Source organism: Bos indicus, chromosome 5 (genome assembly GCF_029378745.1).
Source record: "Bos indicus isolate NIAB-ARS_2022 breed Sahiwal x Tharparkar chromosome 5, NIAB-ARS_B.indTharparkar_mat_pri_1.0, whole genome shotgun sequence".
Lineage (NCBI taxonomy): Eukaryota > Metazoa > Chordata > Mammalia > Artiodactyla > Bovidae > Bos > Bos indicus.
Window position 1 is genome coordinate 107,802,283 of NC_091764.1, and position 23,054 is coordinate 107,825,336.

General features: G+C 38.6%; 1 protein-coding gene across 3 annotated transcripts in view; it reads right to left on the reverse strand.

Moving 5' to 3' along the window:
* Nucleotides 1-20,894, reverse strand: part of KDM5A (lysine demethylase 5A) — a 65,524-nt gene extending 44,630 nt beyond the window's left edge. For 2 of the 3 annotated variants that reach the window (XR_011566793.1, XM_070790321.1), the window contains exons 1-11: nt 20,188-20,894; nt 17,647-17,724; nt 16,564-16,686; nt 10,742-10,912; nt 8,662-8,796; nt 7,852-7,957; nt 6,595-6,686; nt 5,831-5,989; nt 4,605-4,724; nt 3,732-3,890; nt 355-536 (exon numbers count right to left, since the gene is read on the reverse strand). Coding sequence is in view for 2 of the 3 variants with exons in the window: in XM_070790321.1 (XP_070646422.1) it covers nt 355-536; nt 3,732-3,890; nt 4,605-4,724; nt 5,831-5,989; nt 6,595-6,686; nt 7,852-7,957; nt 8,662-8,796; nt 10,742-10,912; nt 16,564-16,686; nt 17,647-17,724; nt 20,188-20,352 (1,490 nt within the window). In the remaining variant the exon portion in view is untranslated. The remainder of the gene's footprint in view (nt 1-354; nt 537-3,731; nt 3,891-4,604; nt 4,725-5,830; nt 5,990-6,594; nt 6,687-7,851; nt 7,958-8,661; nt 8,797-10,741; nt 10,913-16,563; nt 16,687-17,646; nt 17,725-20,187) is intronic. The other variant, XM_019961703.2, reaches the window with a different exon arrangement.
* Nucleotides 20,895-23,054: the final 2,160 nt, after the last annotated feature.

Here is a 23,054-nt window from a genome sequence, read left to right on the forward strand (position 1 = left end):
CAAAAAACCTTAACTAATACACATGTAACACAGGCATTTAATTTCAAATACTGAAGGTTAGTCAGATCTTGACTATATAAACTTTAAATATCCTGCCTTACATATCAAAAGTTAAATCAAAGAAATGTTTCCTGTACACTGAATACTAAGAATCACCTGGTCTAAAACCTGGGGCTCGGCTGCACACGTTAAGAGTGGAAGTGTCAGAGACGCTGTACCCTGAGACCCCTACCCAGTACCTTATCCTACTTTGGGTAGGACACACTTTAAAGTCAGTTCTCCCCATCACCTAATTTTATCACACCTTTAGAAAGGTCACCAAGTGTGCATGTTGTTAACAAAAACTGTGCGTACCAGTGCAGGTAGTTGATGGAGTAACTCCAGTGATCTTCAATGTGCCAGCAAAAGGAGGAGAAGCACATCCCCACATAGAGCCACGGCACCTTCATGCCAGAGATGTCCACGTTGATATGTGCAAGAACAGACTGCTCTAGCACAGGCATGTTATTCAAGTTCCAACCAGAAAGCGCATATTCCTACAGAAGGAAAACAGTGTAAATGAGAGCAGAAATGACAAGAGCCCAACAGGTATCTCAAGAGAGTCTTTAAAAACAAAAGTAAAAATTGTGTTAAGTCACAATCATCTAATCCAGAATCTGTGCTCCTTGCTCTCTACGTGGAACTCATATTCCTAAATATTTAATCCTATCTCCTAAGTGATATTTACATTTCCCTTTAGTTATTTAAGCTATCTCTGGATTACTCTACGCATATAAGGCTTATTATTACTTCCCACCCACCCCCACAGCTTACCAGTAAAATACTGTGAGATTCATTTTAATAGGTTGGTATTGTATATCTACTTTATCCCTGGTAGCATAACTTACCAAAATGTTTATCAATATATTTGTGGTGCCAAGATACTGTGAGGACAAAAAGGAATAGGATCCTGAATCTGTGGCCAACGGTGAAGACCAGGATGGTGCAGAAAGTCAGCACCCCCAACCCCAACTATGTGCTCAGTAATGTCCAACTCTTTGTGACTCTGTGGACTGTAGCCCACCAGGCTCCTTTGTCCATGGGATTTTACAGGCAAGAATCCTGGGCAATCACACTACAAACACATCCATTAACAACAACGACAAATTTTTTTGTTTCACAAATGAGTTCAAGAGAAAAAAGAAATTGCAATTTCCAAAAAAAAAAAAAGCACAGCCACAATGAAAAAGGAAAGGTGCTGAGTTTTCAGGTTTCTAACTGGATATAAGCTCTGGACATGAGTTACAAACACCCACTTCTGAAGCCGTATGTGGCAGAGACTTAAAATGCTATCATCCTTGTGGCAAGCAGTTCTCAAAAGGGGCCTAAGGAACCCAAGTGGAGTATAAGGAATCCAGGAGACCCACAAAATCGAACTACTTTCATAACAGCTCTAAGATGCTATCTGCCTTTTTCACTGTCATTCTTGCAAGAGTGTAGTTGAGTTTTCCAGGATATGTGATGTGATACTGCAGAAGTCTGAATGCAGAAACAAGAGAATCTGACTGCCTTCTATTAGAAGGCTGGTAATGGTTGAACCTGGATGCCAGGGAGGAAGGGAGAGAAATTCATTACGATGTTCACTTTTAATCGTGTGAAAGTTTCTATAATACAGAGATTAAAACCCTCAAAGTAAAGAGGTTAAATAACCAGTGACAAAGCTGAAGAGAATCTGTGAATGAGAGAATCTATGAACATTTTCCTAATGCGATTATCTTAACCTGTGCTCTACTATGACAGGAGGGAAAAAATCAATAATAAGGCTAAAATAAGAAGACAGCCAAAAGACACAGCTTTTGATCATAAAACAAAACAAAAAACGAAAACCCTATTCAGCACATATTAAGTAGTTAGATATTTCTGACTGGACAGTTGGCATGATAAAGAGTGAGACAGTACCATGAATAAACTGGGTCGGTGATACTGTAAGGAGTTACAACGGACTGGTCAGGGCAAGATGGGACTCAAACAAGGGAAGCCAGGGTTGGAACGGTGTGAGCATGCACATTCCCATTCCTGTTTTAGAACATGACTGTAGGCATGATGCTTACCTGCTCACAGAGACATACTACATAGGGAAGGATACAGGAGAAGATGAAACAGGGTCCTCTGTCTAACTAGAGACCTGGGTAGGAAGGAGACTTCTAATCGTGAAGAACTTTTGGAAATGGTGATGTAGGGAGGTTGGGCAGTTCCCTCCACAGAAAACAAGGATAGAACTGAACAAGATTATCAGAACAACCATGTCAAGAAACTAGAACACAATCAAAGGCAAAAAAATTGAGAAGTATTTAGTCTTAAGAAACTACAAGGCTAAATACAGACATTCTCACATAAGCAAAGACAAGAATTCATTGCTAGCAGACCTGCACTACAAATAGAAACAGTCCAGGAGGCTCAAATAAAAAGTATCCTGGACCCACAGGAATAAGAGAAAGGGTACCAGAAAGGGTATATATGCGTAATGACGTAAAAGACTGTAAAAGTCTTTCTTCTGAATTGTTTTAAAGACCATAAGATGGTTTAAAGCAATACTATACTGCCGTGTTGGTGTATTATACAATATGCAGATACAACACACAATACACAAAAGAGAAAAGCAAATGAAAAAAGTTTCCAAGTTTCTAATTTACCAGAAGTCAATATTGAAATGAAGTAGAATGTGATCAGTTAAAGACAGACACTGTTGATGAAGCTGTTTTTTTTTTTAAAGCTATATACTGTAATTCTTAGGGAACCACTAAATAACTCAAAATATGTATCTCCCCCCAAAAAATTTCAGGCCAATTAAAATGGTATGATGAATACCTCTTGAACACCAAAAGAAGGCAATAAGAGAGAGAGGAGCAAAAATGCAGGAGACAGAGAAAGCAGCAAGACGGCAGATATAAATCAACCACATTAAGTTTAAATGTACTGAACACTCCAATTAAAGTCAACCTTCACACTAGATTTTTAAAAAGAAAGATTCAAACATATGCTGCCTATAGAGACACAGGCCAGATTCCAAAATACAAACAGCTTCAAGGTAAAACAATGGAAAGAGATACACCATGCCAATGGTAACAAGAGACCTAGAGGGGCCGTATTTTAAACTACGTATCCTTCTCCACTATGTACCTTTTTTTTTCTTACCACGTGTAAGAAAACAGGAAATAGAATTCTCGACTATTGCCAAATATAAAGGAAAAGAAAGTGACAAAGACCAAAGTAAGAGAAAAAGAAATAAATGATCATCTTACTTTAGCTTTACACATAAAGATCATCTGTTACAATTTAAATGCATATTTGAAAACCTATCTGCCCAGATTTTGAAGGAAACGTAATTGTGGACCTACCAGTGAAATGTAGTATTTTTTTCTAAAGTCATTTTCTACATTTCCAAACAGAGAGAGCTACGCAAAATCTTTTAACTGGAGTTAAGTTTCATGGGGTCACAAAGAGTCAGACACGACTGAGTGACTGAAGTTTTAAATTAATTAAACTGGTTTTAAAATGAAAAGTTAAATGATTTTTAAAGTTACTCTGAATTTATTGTTTTCAAAACGGAAGATTATTTGTAATGTCCAAATTCTACATACTTAGTGTTTTAAACGGATGTGGTCCCTAAGATTAAAGAAAGGCCATTTTCTACTAGCAAAGGCTGGGTTGGCCAGAGGTAAGAAGTATGGATATTACTACATGCTCTGCACCTCTTCTTCCGGCAGCATCTTTCTGCGGCCATCCTTCACAGGAAATCCACTCCCAAAGTCTTTTGAGGAGATGTCAGCTCCATACTCTACAATAACGTCTTCTTCAATGCTGCTCACCAGCCGCCAGAATTCCTTTTCTACCAGTTCTGTGGGGACCATCTACACATGGAAAAGAGAGATGACAGATTACAAACTCACTACAATCATAACCCATTATAACATAACACGCAGGTCAACTGAACAAAACCCATGAAAAAACAGAAACCTTCTCAGTTCTCAGAGTTGAAAAGACTGCCGTCTTGGCTTTTCTGATTGAGGATGGGGAAAAGCTGAAGACGACTTAGATGAAAAACATAATGAAAACACACAAAAAAAAACACAATGAACTTGAACTGCTTTCTTCCGCAAGCTGCTTTCCAACTAAGAAGGATAAAGATGACCCAGGACACAATGAAGAAAAAGGAAATACAAAAATCAAGGCTGAATTTTAATAGCTTTAGAAAATTATTTTGATGGAAATTTTTTAAAGCCCAAGAAGCCCCAGGAAAAGCAGCAAACCTCATAGTACAAATAGCTAAATAAAAGCAGCAACTGCCACATCTTCCACGCTTGTGTGAAAAGGACTGTGCTCAGAGGGTCCACAAACAAGGGAAAGACCAAAGTCAATTTCTCAACAGGAGAGTGCACACGCCCCAAGAAAGCTGAAGGAACAGAAGCAGACCCTGGGCCCCTGATCCTCAGATCCGATGTTCTATCGTCTTTTTCATGCCAATTCTGTTTTTCACAATATAATGGAAGCTTTTAAAAAGCAAAACAAAAGCTTTGGACTCAGATAAATCTTTCATACTTCCCCAAAGTGACCTAAATACTCACATGGACCGGCATATTGAAATAGTCAGACTTAAAATTATCTGCCATCTCTCCAAAGCTCTGAAGTGTATACTCTCGTACGGCTTGTTCAAATCCAAAAGCTTCTCTAGGTTTATTACATTCCTGGGAAGAAAAAAATATCTAAGATTAACTTACTTAAACTGAAGAAAGTATAAGGCTCTCAGGTATGACCTTCTTTGATCATTTTCCAAGGTGAAACAAATCCAGTCAACTCTAGACCACAAAACACGTATTAATTACTTTCAGTGTGGAACCAGGAAATAATGTTCTGAAACCTCAATTGCATTTTCATGCCTTCCAGAGGAAGGTGGTCATGAGACAGCTTCAGGCTTGGAGCTGGCATTAAGCTCTGGCATTAAGACACACACCTGGAGGGCTACCAACCTGGAATCAAGCCCAGAGATGTCTATCATCCTTGGTGGAAAAAACAAACATTCAGGGAGGGAGGAAAGGTAATGGAGAAAGGGACAGTCACCGGGTTGCTAGGACACGCAGAAAGAAGAATGTTTTTTTTTTCTACTACCAATCATCACGACCAATTTCTTAACACAAAGACTTAGAATAGAACTGCTTCTGAATTGCTTAATGTTGAAAATAATAAAAAATAATTAAAAGATCATAAACATATGCTTTCAATGTATCTAAATACACCCAGCCAACTCTTTCCTTTCAACATTCTATCATATTTTGTTAAAATAAACACACCAGGCATTTCATGAGAGTGACATTACTATAATCTTTCAATAACAAATTTAGTACAATCAAGCCAAAATTTAAACAAGTTAACAGATACCACCAGTTTATGTGGCAGCATGAAAACTGGATGCATAGATCCTAAGTTCTAGAGCTTCATATCAGATTTTTACTTTTTTTTTTAATTAAATAAAGAACAAATAACCTATGGATTTCCTCCACTTTTACTGTTTTCCTGGAATATGAATAGTCTAGCAAAAGTCTCATTCATCTGCAGCAATAAACAGAGTTACCAAACCAGTGAGAAAAAGACACTTTAAAAAACAGAACTGAAAAATAAAATAAAATAAAAAACAGAACTGTTACATTTCCAGTCACTATCACTCTTTTAAAAAGCCTAGCAATTTCAAGTTCTGAAAAACAAAGACAGAGGAGAAGCAGCTTCATGGGAAGTGTTGACTGTACACCCGTATGTATGTTTTTGTTCCCTTTAAAAGATAAGGTTGGGTGTGTACCTCGGCCACACACTTAGGACACCTCCAGTCGCCCTTGGGCACGTCAGGCAGTGGGGGAATTAAACAGAACGTATGGTAGCTGTCATCACACCCGTCACACAGCAGCAGCTTATCTTCATTGTTTCCCCGACCACAAAACATACAAACATACAGATCAACCTGTTAAAAACAAAATAAAGTAACATGAAAGTTTATTAATAAGTTTATTAAAAAGCAGTATTAAATCTTTACCAGGAATGCCTTAATTGAAACAAAATACTGTACACTAAAAAATAAACATAAGTCCTGAATACTTATTTTAAATAACAGTATATAAACAGCTTTGCATAAAACTTCCTGAATTTCCTCAGAGCTGCTACAAGCAAGTTAATAAAAGTGTATCAAGGTATCGGAGTAAACGACCACTACAAATCTAGGGTACTTGAATGTCAATTTCTATAAAAAAAATATACCATGTCACTTTTCCTACACACAAATGCTCTTCACTGGTAGAGGGCTCAGGACAGAGTATTGTCTAATTCAGCTAAGGGTTGACAGAGTCATCCTCTCACTCACTCATTCACTAGGTATATGACTCAGGAACCCTCTGTGTGTATACCACAAAGCAAGGTTAATGTGATATACACCAAAGCTGAAGCTTCAGATGCACTAAGTCTTGGGACTAAATGAACTAACTAAACGACACACCAGACACAGCAAGGTAAAAAAGCATAACTAAAATAAAAATAAATCCTTTCCCTCCTAACACATCTCAGAACACTTACAAAGTTAACAGAGAGAGTTCCTTTCCGTTGTCTCATTTGCATGTTAAATGCGTCTGACCTGTTGGTAACTTTTCGTCTTCGGGAGACCTCATCTTGAAATAAAAATAATTATATAATAATAGTAAAAACTAATGTTGAGAGCTTACCATGGACCAGACACTATTTTAAATTATTTAAATTAATTAAAATCTCACAACACTATGAGACAGATAAACTATTATCCCCCAGTGAAGATAAAGAATCTGAAGAACAGAGAAGTTAAGTAACCTGCCCAAACTCACACAGTGAGTCAGCAGCAGATTTGGGATTCTAGTCCAGGCAATTGAGCTGCAGAGAGTTTAAGTACTAATTCTGTATTGCCCACATGGAGAACTTATCAGGAACTAATTTGAGACTAGCATTAAGATCACAGCCAGCCAATACAATTACAAACATAAAAAAGATAAGGTGCTTAATTTTTAAAAGAGTAATAATAAACAATGTAATATATCAAGTAAGTCTGATCACACTGAATATTTGGTGATAGAACAATATTATCTGATCAACCAGAGTTCAGTTCAGAATTGGAATCATGACTTAAGTCATATCAGAAAATGCACAAAAATCAGTATGACTTGTGATTACAGTATTCCATTAAATTCTTATACAGTAAAAACACATCCAACACAATCTTCGTCAAATTGAGTCTTTTAAAACTGACATGTACTTATCTCTGCATTAGCAATTTTACTCACATGCTAATTCTAACATGCTAAGCTGGGAGCACCAGCCATTTTTCAAATAGATTACTTAAATGAAGTGTTATAATATACATCAAGGCAATTACAGAAAAATATTATAATTAGAATCTAAATAATTAGCTCTCCCTAGTATGTTCTGATTCTAAAGGTCAGAGAGACTTCTCTATTTCTTTTCAAAATTAAAAACAGCTAGCTTTAGATCACCAGGTAAGAATCATTAATTTTGCCATTCTCTTATAAATTGGCCTTTAGAAACAATAATTTCTGTGTCAAGTGGAAGGAGGAAATGGAGGAGGAAATTTTCTCCCAAAATAATATAAAAATTTAACATACTAAGGCTTCTTACACCTTAAGATTATCTGCCATTAAAAAGGTGATTTGTCTGGGAATCATGCTGCAAGTCTACAATATAATCCTTAGAAAACCCCACAGCAGACTACGATTCAAGCACAACCTGCATCTGTTATAACCATACCACTACACCTTAATACTTTCCGTGACCAAATAACAGATTTACCTTCCTTTTCTTTTACTCCCATTGCCAAGCCCACAACCTTAGGCCCAGCCCCAAAAATCCGAAGTTTCTTCAGTTCCGTATTTCTATTCACTTCTCCAGATTCTGACTAAAAAAAATAAATAAAAGTCACATTAGTATAATTTTGTGATGCATTAATTTACTTTCTTACATAAGAAAAGTTTCAAGAGCCAGTTAAAAATAAACAAAATTTTTAATTCTCTCTAAATCGGCTTGCTGCCTTATCCCTGATCCAGGAACTAAGATTCCCCCCAAAACAAAAACAAAACGCAACTTGAAGGACCACAAAGAAATGGGAATATGAAAGTGGGCGAAGAGCAGACAAAAATAAATTATGGGCATTTTTTTTCTGATGCTTTCATTAGGCTTTAAAATTATTCTAGGTCACAAGAACACTATAGAAATTACACTGGAATGATTCAGACACAAGAAAATTATATTCTGGTTTTTAAAGGAAGGATGTGTGAAAAATAAAATCTCTCCTTCCTACTCTTCTCACAGTAACCATGAAAATAAAATGTACTAGAAATCATCAGCATGTCTATGAAATTGGCCCAGTATCCAGAATCACTCCGATTTGCCATCTCTGTCAAAGTTATTTAATATTAACAAAAAACTCTCTAAATCAAATTTTACAATTTCCTCGTTGAATATTCATCTCAAAAGTAAATTAAAAAATATGTCTTTCAAGCTTTAAAGAACAGTACGTGAATGACCTCCCCAAACCAGGCATGTGTTCTGCACCGTCAATGAGGTAAAAGTCCTGTCAAAATGGCCCACAGAAACTGATACCTGACACTTGACGCGTCTTGTTCTCTTCGGCAGAATGTTCATTCTTGTTCCCGGTTCTGGCGAAGTTTGGATGTCAGTGCTAAGAACCTCAGGCTCCACTTTTTCCTTAAGGTCTAAATTAGGCATTTGTACACCCTAAAGAATTGAGAGCACAGGAAGAGGGCAGATTCAGTGATAAGAAATCAGATTTGAGAATCAGGAGAAAAATAATAAATTTCTAATATATCCCTAAAACTATTAACACATGAAACCAGATGACAATTTTCCCGCCAAACTGATCTATAGATTCAAGGCAATCCCTATCAAAATCCTAGCAGGCTTTTGCCATAGAAATGGAGTAGATTCTAAAATTTATGTGGAAGTGCAAAAATTTTGGAAAATTTGAAAAAAGAACCAAGCTGGAGGACTTATACTACTACCAAATATCTAAACTTACTATAAAGCTATGGTACTCAAGATAGCACAGTATTGTTGTTAGGATGAAACATACAGATCAAAGAACAAAATGGACTAGGAATAAACCTATATATTTATAGTCAACTGATTTTCAACAAAGGTGCCAAGGTTAATCACCTTGGTAAGGCAAATCACCTGGGCAAGGTAAATGGGAAAAAGGCCATTTTTTAAAGAAACGCTGCTGAACTATCAGATATTCCTATACCTCAATGCCCCCAAAACAAACTTTTAGCTTTACCTAAGACTATCACAAAAAATAATCCAAAATGGGTCACAGACCTAAACATAAAAACTAAAACTATAAAACTTCTAGATGAAAACAGACTTTTGGCCTTAGGTTAAGAGAAGATTTCTTAGATATGATAACAGCACAATCCATAAAAGAGGCAGAAAACCGAACCACAGACTAGAAGAAAATACTTATATGAAATCATACATCTGATAAAGGACTTATATCCAGAATACTTAGCAAAATTTTATAACAAGTATAAGATGGCAAACAATCCAATAAAAAAAAGATTTGAGCAGACACTTCATCAAGATATACAAATGGCTAATACGCACATGAAAAGATGCACAACACCATTAGTCATTAGGGAAATAAAATTAAAACCACAATGAGATACCACTACACACTCACTAGAATGGCTGTAAGCAAAAAAACTGACAATACCAAGTGTTGGCAAAGATGTGGAGAAACTGGAAGCCTCTACATTACTGGTGGGAATGCAAGATGGTTCAGCCACTTTGGAAAACAGTTTGGCAGTTTCTTAAAAAGTTAAACACAAACTTACCGTATAACCCAGCAATTCCACTCCTAGGTATCTACCCAAGAGAAATGAAAACATATGTCCACACAAAGACTAGTACATGAATATTCATAGCATTATTCATAATAGCCATAAACTGGAAACATCGAAATGTCCATCAACTGATAAATGAATAAACAAATGTGGTATAACCATACAACAGAATATTATTCAGCCATAAAAATGAATGAAGTACTGATACTAAAATACAGATAAACCTTAAGAATCATTAGGCTCAGTGAAAGAAACCATACACAAAATCACACTGTATGAGTGCATCTATGTGAAATTTCTAGAAAAGGTAAAACTACAGAATCAGAAAGCAGATTAGGAGTTGTCCAGGTTTGAGGGTAGAAGCAAGAACCAACTATAAACAAACACAAATAAATCTTCTGGGCAAATGGAAGTGTACTAAAACTGGATGGTGATGACAGCTGCATAAATTTATAATTTATCACAGCTTACTGACTGTGTACCTACAATGGGTGAATTCTGTAGTATGTAAATTCTACCTCAATCAAGCCGTTAAAAAAAAAAACGCGAATCCAAGTGGAGAAATTTTTTTTTAAAGCTTAAGCCTTGCTTAAGTGTAAACATCTTATGTAAGTAAGAAGACATTCTTCACTCCCATTAGCCTTTACCTTGTAAACCATCAAAAACAGTTGTGATTTTTTAAACTTGCTCCCCCAAATTTTGGCACCTGGAGAAACCACACCAACTGCTAGCTAACCTGTTAGAATAAACAGTCTGAAGTGTGTTTCTATATCTGGCAGACACTGGATTTATTCACGCCTAAGAAAAGTGAAGCATCTCACCATAAGGCTGACCCCTGACTGGAAAAGCTCATAGGGGTAGAGAATTCTTTCATAATGTGACTTCAAAAGGGATCCAGTTCCTTTTCCTGGCAGATATCCCAAGCGGCTACCCACTTTAGACCATTTCTTCTCTTTGGTGACCATTTCAAAACCACCTTTGCTGGCGACAATCTGAAAAGAAAGTAAAAATTATTTAGGGAAAGAGGAAGATTCATGTATTTTGACTCGACATCTTGTGTGCTAAATGGAAAAATTATTTTGGGCCTCGATTTTAGATTTGCTTTCAAGAAACATGTGACAAAGTTGAAACTCACTGATATTTAAAATATGAAAGAGAGACAATGATTTTGGAAGTTTTAAACACTATTGTTTGTTACTGTGCCTACCTTCAATGAACCAAGCATTCAAAAACATTCAATGAATTTATACATTTCACATAATGCACCATGGGAATTCTAAACACATGTATGTACTCTATATCCACAGGGAATTCAAAGTACAAATAAAAGTTAAGAACAGACCAAGTACAGTCATAAGAATATTACATAATACAAAATGAACATTAATACTGATACTAGAAAATAAAGCAACTTAAGAGAATTTTTAAAAACTGTCAAGCGAACAGTGGATTCAGATGATATTTTCAAAAAGAGGCCATCATTTTTAAAAAAGAGAGAAGTTTTACAAGAAAGATTATAAAGAAATGATAAAGAAAGTTCAACTGCAGTAGCTATAGCACAGCATAGGTATTAAGGTAGGAAGTGATGGGAGAAACTGGCCAATTTTTGCTGAATGCTCATATCAAATGAGGGTTTCCATGGCAGCTCAGCAGGTAAAGAATCCGCCTGATGTGGGAGACCTGGCTTTAATCCCTGGATTGGGAAGATCCCCTGGAGAAGGGAATGGCTACACATCCCAACATTCTGGCCTGGAGAATTCCATGGACTGTATAGTCCACAGGGTCACAAAGAGTCGGACACAAATGAGTGACTTTCACATCAAACCAGGAGCAGTACAGAACAGACCTGTACCAAGGCCTCCATCTTCCAGAAGCTGATATTGTACATCGCTCACACTTCTAAAATGTACGCAGTTTTCAGTTTCATTGATGAAAGAATAAAGAAGGCTGTGATGAAGGTATCTGAATTGAAAAAATTTTCCTCTTTGAGTGTACACTATCGTATTCTACGACACCAAACAGCTAAAAGAGAAAAACAATTACCATAGGATCCAGCAATTACACATATCTAGCAGTATACCCAAAAGAAACAGTACTCACATACCAGTGTTCACAGGAGCATCACTCACACACAGACAGTAGGTAGAAACAACCCAAATACCCATCAAAAGTTGAGCAGACAAACAAAATGTGGTAAAGACATGCATGGAATATTATTCAGCCGTAAAAATTAATGAAACTCTGATACATGTGACAACATAGATGAACTCTGAAAACACTATACAAACACAAGAAGATGAATATTGTGTGATCCCATTTAAATGAGATAACCCTACAGAAGCAAATTTGTAGAAAGAGGTTTCACCAGGTGCAAAAGGGTGGGGAAAGTTCTGGAAATGGATAGTAGCAATGGGCTGTACAACACTTTGAAAATACATAATGCCATAAAATTGTACACTTATAAATAGTCAATCATGTGCATTTTACCATTTTTTTCCAAAGACTAAGAGCATGGACTCTGGAGCCAGACTGCCTGAGTTCACACCTCAGCTCTGCTAACAGCTGTATGACCTTGGGTAAGTTACATAATTTGTATCTCGGATACCTATTATTAAAATAGTAATAATAGCAGTACCTCTACTTCATTATGAGGCTGCTGTGAAGCCAAATGAAATAAAACATGAAAAGCACCAGGATAAAGTAAGAGCTGTATTACAAATGTCTGTGTGAGGTGGCAAATTGGGGATGGAGGAGAGGTATACAGACTATAAGTAAGGATGCATTTTCTGCTCTCGTGCTTAGCCCTTTATTACAGCAAAGATGAAACCACAGCCCAGGCAAAATGCTTCTCTAGTGAAGTATCTGAAAGTATGGAAGAAATGAAGAAGTTCATGTCCACAAGAGTAAAACCCATCTCCAATTCTTTAGCTTTTTTTAAAATCATACCCTCAGAGAAGTTCTGTATGTTAATAAGAGTCAACCAGGGAAAAATTAAGTAGAGAAAAAACTTTGATTTCTCAAATTCTGTAGTGTAGAGGAAGACACACTAAGGGTGGTGTGGCCAGAGGGCTGTCTGGAAGCAAATGGGTGATGAGAAGGTCTTTTATTCACAGCTCCCAGGGTCTTTACACTGTCAGCTCTGTTGCAGGTGCTGGAGCTACAGCTGTGAATAAAATAAAGACCTCTGCCCTGCTGAAGCTTATATCCTAGTGGGAGACTAAATGTCAATTTTGAAATGACAAAGCCTGTGGAAAAAACCTTAGAGTAGTTTAAAAGCCTCCCCAGTAGGAGAATGAGGGTGAACTGAAGCATTAAACAGTCACAAACGCCTCATCATGAAGGCAAGAGGTGAGCAAAGACCTGAAGGAGGGGAAAGCAGTGACCCAAGCTGATACACTAGAAACAGCCAGAGTCAAGGCCCACGGGAGAAGCCTGCACACTGAGAAACAAGAACGAAACCAGTGAGGCTGAAGCAAGTGGGAGAAGCAGTACAGAGAGCAAACAGAAGCCTTCTCAATAACGTGTGTTCCCCAACACAATTACCACCATTGCATAACAATCTGCTCTGTATTCTAAGCACTTCCAGCTAAATTTCCATCAATAACGATAGAGCTCCATGGATCCAGTCATGCTTCTCACCCAGGTCTGCCGACTTCTGACAGCAGCATGATCAAGGTGTTGACAAGAGAAAGACAGAACTGACTCACAAAGAAATCAAAGCCACGACTCTGGCTTCATGTTCGCAATACTCCAACAATCTAAGCAGGCCTAATACTTAAAAGCACACAAAACCTAATACTTGCATTTCTACAGTTGAGAGATTCAGAGATTATCATGCATAATTTCATTTACTCCAAACATTTGCCATGCAAGGTATCACACCACTGTCATTAGAAAACATCACATGACCCCATGCCCTAAAGAGAGATACATGGCAAGCACTTAAATTGAACACAAAGAATACAAACCTTTAATAAAACTTAACAAAAGAGTAATGTCAATCAAGGCCAAAATTTCAGTCCAATGAAAAACAAAGTCCAGTTAGCAGGGGACAATTTTAACAGACAAAAAGCAGCAGCAGTATTCAACTTAAAAGCTCCCTCTCAAAGCTCCACTAAAAAGTTGAGGGACAAAAAAGCATGCTCCCAAGAGGGCAAGAAGACCGAGGGAAAAGGAGATGTCTGAGTGACACTCTAGCAAGCAGAAACAACAAACAAAAAAGCCCCAAGCAATAGAAGAGAGCCAAAGAGCAGCAACATAGAACCTGGAAAGGCTTAAGAAATGGAAGCATCAGTATCTTTAAAATTAAAAAGAACAGTGTTGACTAAAAGCCTATATAAAAGCAGTCAGGCCTCCCCCAGTCAGCACAGCCAGGCAGCCATCCCTATTCAATCCCAGCAGAAGACTAGAGATCTACTCTCAGCAGAGTCTGAAAGAAGGAACTCGAACCTAGGAAAGAAACAGATAAGTAAACTAGACAATCAGTCTAACAGTCTCACATCCAAATAATGGCAGTTTAAAAAGAGAAAAAAGATAAGTGGAAGAAATTAGCGAAGAATTAAACACAAGAAAAGTTACAAAAACTCAAGGATGGGAGTTCAGATTAGAAAGATTATCAAGTGCAATAAATATATGCAATGAAAATTAACACGTACCAGTGCATATCACTGAATTCTCAAAGTACTGAGAATAAAGATCAGACCTTGTAGCTTAGAAAAAGTCACATACAAAGGAACAAGAATTAACATGGCATCATTCTTCTCAATAACACCACTAGAAGCTAGATTATGGAGTACAGCTTTCAAAATACAATTTTGAAGTAAAACGATTGACAATTTAGACTGCTAAACCCACCAAACTACCAATGAAGTTTAAAAGTAGAACATTTCTAGACAAGCAAAAAATTTACATTTTGTTTACTTTCTTGCCATCAAACTAGCAGAAAACTAGCAGAAGAAATGTTTCACCAAATAGGAATAAACCCAGTAAAAGGAAGACTTAGAACAAGGAGAAAGGCAAATGGAATTCCCAGAATGATGATAGTGAAAGTTCTAAGCTGACCGCAGACCTTAAAAAAAAAACCACCAGTCTGGATTGGAGTAGCAAAGAGAACTCTAGAGGAGTAACTCCAAGAAGGAAATAAAACTGACAGGTTTTTTGCTGGATAAAACCATACTGAGATTTTATACTTCTGGAAAGATAGGAAAATAAATCTTTGATACTCAAAGAGAAAACTTACAAAATAAAAAAAGGCAACGGGACCATTAACTCCAAGGAAAATAAAAACTGGTTCAAGGAAACAATCATAGCATGCTATTAAGCACAAGCAGAAGTAAATTTATGCAATCACAGCAATAATTTAAAAAAAAAAAAAATTTAGGGCACTTGAAGTACATAAGGATTTAATTTTTATACCCACTGCCCATCTCTAATAGTAAAAAATCAGTATGCATATTCAAAACTAAAACAATAAAGAAACAGCATGATCATGTTATTTGGAAATACGGAGATCAAACTCAGAAACAGCTAAAAGAACTGAAAGTGGTTAGCTCTAAGGAGCGCTAACAGGAGTGGAGAGATGGAAAAGTGAGAATGTTAGTTTTTACTCTAAGCATTTTTAAAAAGTATTACTTTAACAAAAATTTCTTTTAAAAATGACTAGAATGTTCCTTGCTGCACTGATTATAAACTGTAATTGTTTATGTAAAATTCCACTGAATTATAGACATTCCAAGTAACACTTTTTACGATCAAAAATAATAACCAGTGAGAAAGACAAAGTGACTTAATCAAAACAGGAAACAATCACACTGACGAAGACTCAGCAGACTGAAAACCTGCTTCCCATTAAAAAACAGTGGGAATCAAAGTGTGTTAAAATCATGTCTAACGTAACACAAATTCAAGAGATGTTCATAAGCTGTGAGCCAAAGATGATTTTTTCCCCAAAGTAAAGGGCATACGGAACAACCTAAAAATATCAGAATTCTCGGTCTTCTGTGCAGTTTTCAGCCTGTGCCTCTTCTAGAAAGTAATATGTCCTGTTAATGAGACATTCACCCAGGGACAGAGGGCAGGGCAATGGTCACCTTTGGGGAGAAGTACTGACTGGGAGGGAGAGGAAGGAGCTAAAGGAGTGCTGTGAACACTCGCTGTCTTGATCGGGGTGGTGCTGACACGAGTATATATACACTCTTCTAGAAAGATCAACCCAGCTGGACATTTAGGACTTGTGCATCACACTTTACCTCAAGCCTCAATTTAAAAGAAAATGTTCACGTGGTGAGAAGCAGCAATCTCACTATGATATTTAAGGAAGAAAAGTATTATAAACTACAAGACAACTACAAATCAAAAATGTCTGCCTTTCAGCTTTAAATCTCAGATTTATAAGCATTATCAAAGGTTAGCAGGAAGAGATGTCCATGCGACCTTAAAGATGAAATTCCAATAAACTCCAGGACAATCAAACTTATCACAAGAGATTTGCTAATTAAGACGTACTTCATAAGCAGTAGCCCCTCCTCTATGGTCAATCAAATCCCACCTAGAAAGCAATGTTTTCCATCAAGTATATCTGAAATTCTAATTTCACAAATTTTCTAGCCTCTGTTCTAGTATCTTAACCAACTACAAGCCTCACCTTGCTCAAAGCATACAGATCCAGGATTTTTCTCTCCACCACAGGGATCTTGAGAGTAGATCCCTGAAGTTCCCAAAATTTTGCTAGTTGATCCAAGAAGTCCAATCTCACTCTGGTCATCGCCTAAGATTAACAAAATAGAAAAGTCAAAAATAGGAACTAAGTTATGATTGAAAAAATGAGTTTTACTTAACAAAGGTACTCATCTCTCAAAAGAAATTCAGACTTTTCATCACTGCTTAAGTAAACCTTATAAGTTAAAAAAAAAAGAAGCAAACTTTACTAAGTCAAAAAAGTTAATTTATGTGAAAAGTTCTTATCTAAACAAAGCAATTTTTTGTAAAAGTTAACTTTAAGCTAATCAGAAAATTTAATAAATCAAATTATTCTGTTTCTAAGCATTCTATGCCTGACATTTCATCTGTAGATAATATGCACACTTCAGGGACACCAACTCTCTACCTCACTGACATTAAGACTCTTCATCAAGTATCTTAATATAAGAAACTAAAGAAAAATCAATGTTTTATGAGCATCATAGAAAAAAACAAACAGCATAACACATTAAGCCTTAACGATCTTTAAGATCTCTCTTTTGTATTCTAGAACAGTTTTTATCCACATTGAAGCATCCTTTGAAAATCTAGCAAGCGAAGGGAACAACTATTTAAACAAATTTCAAACTGGAAAGTTAAGACAGATCAGGAGTATTTAAAGAAAGATCTCAATAAATCAATCGAGTCCTAGAAAAGTTCTGTCAGAGGGGGGGAAAAACCCCTCTGAAACTAGGTTTTAATAGAATAGTTTAATAGTTTTTAAAAATATTTCCCAAAAGACTACAGGATAGAGAATTTTCCAACACTAACAACAACAAAAAAGTTTAGCAGAATAATAAGCACCGAAGAAAGCAGATAGTTCCCCATAATCCCAGTTAAGTAGAAAAAACTTTAACTGTTATAAACAACTTTTTTAAAAATCAGAAGCTTCCTTCCATTCAGTCACGATTCACATTAACTCTGAGCCTCAGTTCATGAGTTTCTCAAAGGTCTCCACCTGAAGTCCTGACATGAAGAAATCACTCACCTCAAGCTCGTTCAGGCGCTGGACTCTGGGAGTAAAACGGAAGCTTTTGACTTCACATGCAAATGGAGGCTGCCAATCCTAAATAGGGGAAAAAAAAATTCTTCACTACATTGGTTAATCAGCAAGGAATTCATTCTCTTAATTTATGGGATGAGTTGCCACAAATCATGATGACAACACACCAACTTACTAGTCTTCACTAGTGAGAAGCAGAACATTTTTTAGATAATTTATTACTATCTCCAATTACTTACCTCTAACATTATAATACTAAAATTATCTTATCTATTTCCTCCTCAAATCTCCCACTCTCATTATTTATACTGCACAATTACGCTTTTCCCAATTACTCAACTGGAATGCAATCAGCTCATCTCAATACAGCATCGAATAATCATCCGAGTTTATCAAATTAAAAACAAAATAGAATTTGAAATAAATGAAAAGAGTAAAATTAAAGACCAAAAGATAACGTTTTAAAAGTACTTATATAATATGGACAATGTGTTTTTTCATTCATGTGGAATGTGACACAGCACTTCAAAGTCTACGTTACATAAATGTTCTCTTCAAAGCCCAGCTTCTGGGCAACCAAATTTTTTTAAAAAAATGAAAATTAAAAAAAAAAGTAAGCAAACCCACAAAACAAGGACAATTTCCAGATTGGAGACGTGGTATAACTGAAATGAGATAGCACATTTCAAGTAGAGTTCTAGAGACCAAAGTTTGACTTGGTCTAAATAATACTAAATCTACTTTAAAATGTGAAAAAAAGTTTTTAAAAAATTATCTTATATAAATAAGACAAAAAATTATCTTAAATTATCTTGGAAACTAAAGAAATCCACCAATACTGAAATTAAATTCTGCTAGTAAACATTTATTTTCAGTAATAATAATGTGACACAAAGGTATATTATTTCAATTTTTTCTAGGTAACAAAAAGTAGTCAATTTTTTTTAACCAAGAGGAACCTTGAATAGAATTTCTAATTCATTAAGACAACAGAGTAAATGAACATATGGTTCAAGAAAAGCTTCAGTGCTTAAGGGTTTGAGGTAATCAAGAAAAACAAAGGATTAAGTGAAAATAAATTTTTCATAAAAGTGAAGTTCTGGGAGGATGGCAATACACATACCATCATTCATCACAGCAGTTATTTGTTAATCCTTTGCTTGCGAGTGATGGTCAATCTTAACCAAACTGAGCACAAGAGAAGTAGCTTGTCTGGGTTTTAGAATCAAACTGAGTGATCCAGATAGAAAAATTTACTTTGCCCAAGATCACACATCTGATAAGTTATTTAACTTATCCAGACTCGCCTCATCTGTAAAATGAGACCTTAGGAGGGCTTCAAAGGCTATTAAACAAAAAAAATCTGTAAGTGCTATGTTAGCTGCTCCTCCTCCTCCCTCTCAGCTAACCTCTTTTTATTCACTGCGCTGTATGCTTCTGTGGCAGAAAAAGCCGAAGCTTTTTAAAATACAACATGCAAAAGGGCAAAATTTTAATTACTAGGAGACAAAACTAAAAGCAAGGTATCACTTTAAGCAGCACTCGGGCATAGACATTCAGGAGCACTGAGAGTACTTGCTAGAAATGCAAATTCTAGAACTTCCATATCCAGAAAGTGGTTCTAGACTGGGAATGGGGCCTAGAGATCTGCATTTTAACAAACATTCGGGTGCCCCTGAGGCAAGTGGACCAGAAACACCAGTTGGAAAGCACTGGACCTAACGGGCAGAGGGAAAAAAAAAAAAAACCTTCTGACCTTGACCAAATCCTCAACCTCTTGGGGCACTGAGCCCCACAAAACAAGGCACAGTATCAGCTTTCCTCACCGGAAGGACTGAGGACCGTAACCAACCTATGGGCAAAACCCAGCTATCTGCCAACAGTTGCGACTCTATATCTTTTAAGATTTCAACGTTTTCTTCCACCTCCGTTATGGACCAATTCTTCCTAAACCTCCGAATTTTTACAATAAACGCTGCGCCTTCTCTTCCCCGGGGAAGACTTTTTTCATTGCAGCAGTAATCAGTCTGGGGTTCTTGTTTGGTGACACCACCCCAAGAGCTTAAGAGCTCAGATTACCACTTAGGAAAGAAACCTTAGCCTAAGATGAGGCCGGCGAACATTTAATCAATTAAGCGTCAACAGGGCTGGGAGAAAGCAGCAGCCGTCGGAACCACAGCTTTTCCCATCGTACAGAAACGAGTGTACAATACACACACACACCCCCGCGGGTCGGGCTGTCGCGTCACAACACTTCCATCACCTTACAGGCCAACGAAAGGCCGAAAGCCTTTGTTACCCTTGCCCACAAGCCAAGACGGGAAGGCGAGTATCAGTTCCCAAGTTCTGGGCGGAGGGGCCCCGGGGACATCCCTCTCTCGCCTTCGGACCAGCCGACATTAAAAACCCCAAAGAAACCAAAACGGAAACAGAGAAACAGCGTCCAGGTGTCGAGAGACCAGGGCGAGCGAACATGAAAGCACAGCGGACCGGAAGGCCGCGCTGAGGCGGTCGGGACTCCGGTACCTTGGGAGGTCGGATTTTGCAGATGCCGGTTTTCTCCGCCATGGGCCGGATGCGGCCAATGAAGCTGAGCGGATCTGTGAACTCCTCCCAGCTGGGCTCAAACACCGGGCACTCCGGGGGCGGCACGAACTCCGCCGCGTAGCCCCCCGGCCCCACGCCCGCCATGGCGGTACCGGGGTCCGCGGGGCGGGGGAGAAGAGCTGGGCTGGGGCCCTGCCGGTTGCGCTCACGTCCCCTGACAGGGGCCGAAGCTCATCTTCTCGGGAGAGACCCGCTCCACACTCGCAGACCGACCCCGCTTCCTCTGGCGTTTGTTATTGTTTTCTTCAGGATTTTTTCCCCTCTCCCCGGTCGACGCTCGCCGGAAGTCAGCGTGCGGCCAAATCCCTCCGCCGCCAGAAAACAAGATTCCTCCGCAACGACGCTCTCCTGAGTGACCTTCCTTCCCCTTCCCTCTCCCGGTAGCTCGGATCGCTTCTGAGTTCCCTGTGTGTCGAAGTTCCGCGCTGTCCACGACTCCCGGCGGCAGAGCCCCGCGGCCCCTCCTACTGGGCGGTAGGGGAGCGGCTGGCCTCACGGGGCGCTCTTCCGGCGCGGAGGACGCGTAATGAGCCGGGGGCAGAGGTTCTGCTTCCGGCAAGCTGAGCTGGGCCCTTCTTTGTGTACGTACGGACCGGAACACAAGCTGCCTATCTTCGCCTGGCTGCCTGTTTCAACTTCCGTGTCCGCCTGTTTCTAAATAACTACGCTTTCCAGCGTCTGTTTTTTTTTTTTGGTCCTTTCATTGTTACTGTCCCTTTCTCATCCCACTCGGCCACTTTTAATCCGCCCCATCTCCATGGCAACAGTTTCAGGTTCAGCAATCCCAGCACATCTCTCACCGGCCGGCCCTCGCCACCATCCAGGAATTGATTTTCGTCCACAGAGAAACAATGGCTGTTGACTTTGCTTTTCCAACCATTGACAACCCCCACAGCTTCTCAACAGCAATCGCTCTCTGGCAGCCATGCGCCGTAAGCCTTTCTCAGTTTTCTGTAACAGCTACGCCAGCTGTTCCGGCCCTGCTTTTCAAACATTCTATGCAAGAGTCCATCTCCACTTCCTGCAAGTTGTGGAGAGTGACGCAGGAAGGACTAAAGAAGAAACCGTGAAAGGACAATTCTTGTTTCTATTGGAAGGAAGACTGACTTCCCAGGGCTTGTTCTCATGCTCCTCGAGCAATCTCAACTTTCCCCACGAACTAAATTACCAGTTATGACTCTCAAATCTGTACTTCCAGCCTGGATTCCTCTCCTAGGCTACAAGTCAATATATCTATCTACCTACCAGACAACTCCACTCTGGTAAACCATGAACTCGTAGTTCCCCACTGGGTTTTTTTTTTTCAGTATTTCCAGTTTCCATGGATGACTTCATTCATCTACTCATTTGACCTGAGCCAGAAATCTAGAAATAATCCTTAACTCCTCCTCCCTCACTACGCACAATCTGATGTGGAGTTTGCGAGAGAGGGATGGATTGAGAATGACCCTGGGGCATTTGAATGGATGGTAACGCATTGACCTATAGCTAGAATGTAAGAAGCAGAGCACTGTTTAACTGTAGGGGCCACGCGCGGGGGCGGGGAGAGAAATGTTACACGTGGGTTCATGCATTCAGCAAGTTACTGAGCATCTGCTTGGGGCGATCTTCTAAATGCTCAATCTATGGACAATGAACAACAAAGCAAAGTATGCCCCCTCACAGAGCACTTACATTCTGACGGTGGAGGGAAACAAAATCATGAGTACTAGCAAATAAATACACTATTCTCAGTGGCCATAAGCCTTAAAAAGTAGTGAAGGGAGAGTGTGAAAGGGTGTTAAGTGGGGATAGGGTGACCAGAGAAGGGCTCAAGGCTGATGACATCTGAATAGAAGCTGTGTTATATATAATGACAACTTGCTACCTCAATATCAAAGGGTAGGAGTTACTTCCAATTAAGGAGATGATATTTGCATTGGCCTTGGTAAGAATTTTATGGGTGAGGGTTCATGGAAAGGGTGAATTCAGATTTTTTTTTTTTAAGTGTGAGCCAAAGCTGCAAAGTGCATGCTGCATTTAGGGAAAAAATGGTTATTTATTGTAATAGAGATAGGTGGGGTCAGATTATGGCAAAGTTTAAATGCCCTGTTACTATATGGATTTCATCCTCTACTCTGGGGAGTCACCAGAAGTTAGGAGCAGGAGTACTGAGACAGTCTGGGCCCTGGGTCCCTTTTCTGCAGTGTTGGCACCTGGACAAGTCTCCTGGGCAACAGAAGAGGAAGAAACCACAAGAGACTAAAAATTACTGGTGCATGCAGCAGATGGGGCAAATTATGAATAAGATAAAGACCAAAACCCAACTGCCATGATCCCTGGACACAGCACCACCAAGGAGTTGGGCGACCACCCAAGCCACCCCTCTGGCCCAACCACCCCTACCCTCACTCTATTTAAAGGACCCGCTGGGTGGGTGGGCAGGGGTGGCTTTGAGAGTGAGCCCCAATAAAGCCTTGCTGAAATTTCTCTTCTGGACACTTTTCAATTTCTATTGACTAAAGGGTCCAGGAACTCATGTAGGTAACAGTATGACCTGTCGAGAGTATGCTTAAAAAAAAAAAAACCTTTTATAGAACAGATTGTAAAAGGTGGGGGGAAAATCTTTAGGCAAAAATGCCAGTTAGAAATCTATGGAAATAGTCCAAGCTAAAGATAATGCAACATGGAATGGAAATAAATAGTAAGATATAAATTTGAAAGCCAGTAGTATGACAAGATCACCATGATTTTTTTTTTTTTTTTAATGCGGGTGCCAAAGTGAAAGTCGCTCAGTCGTGTCCAAC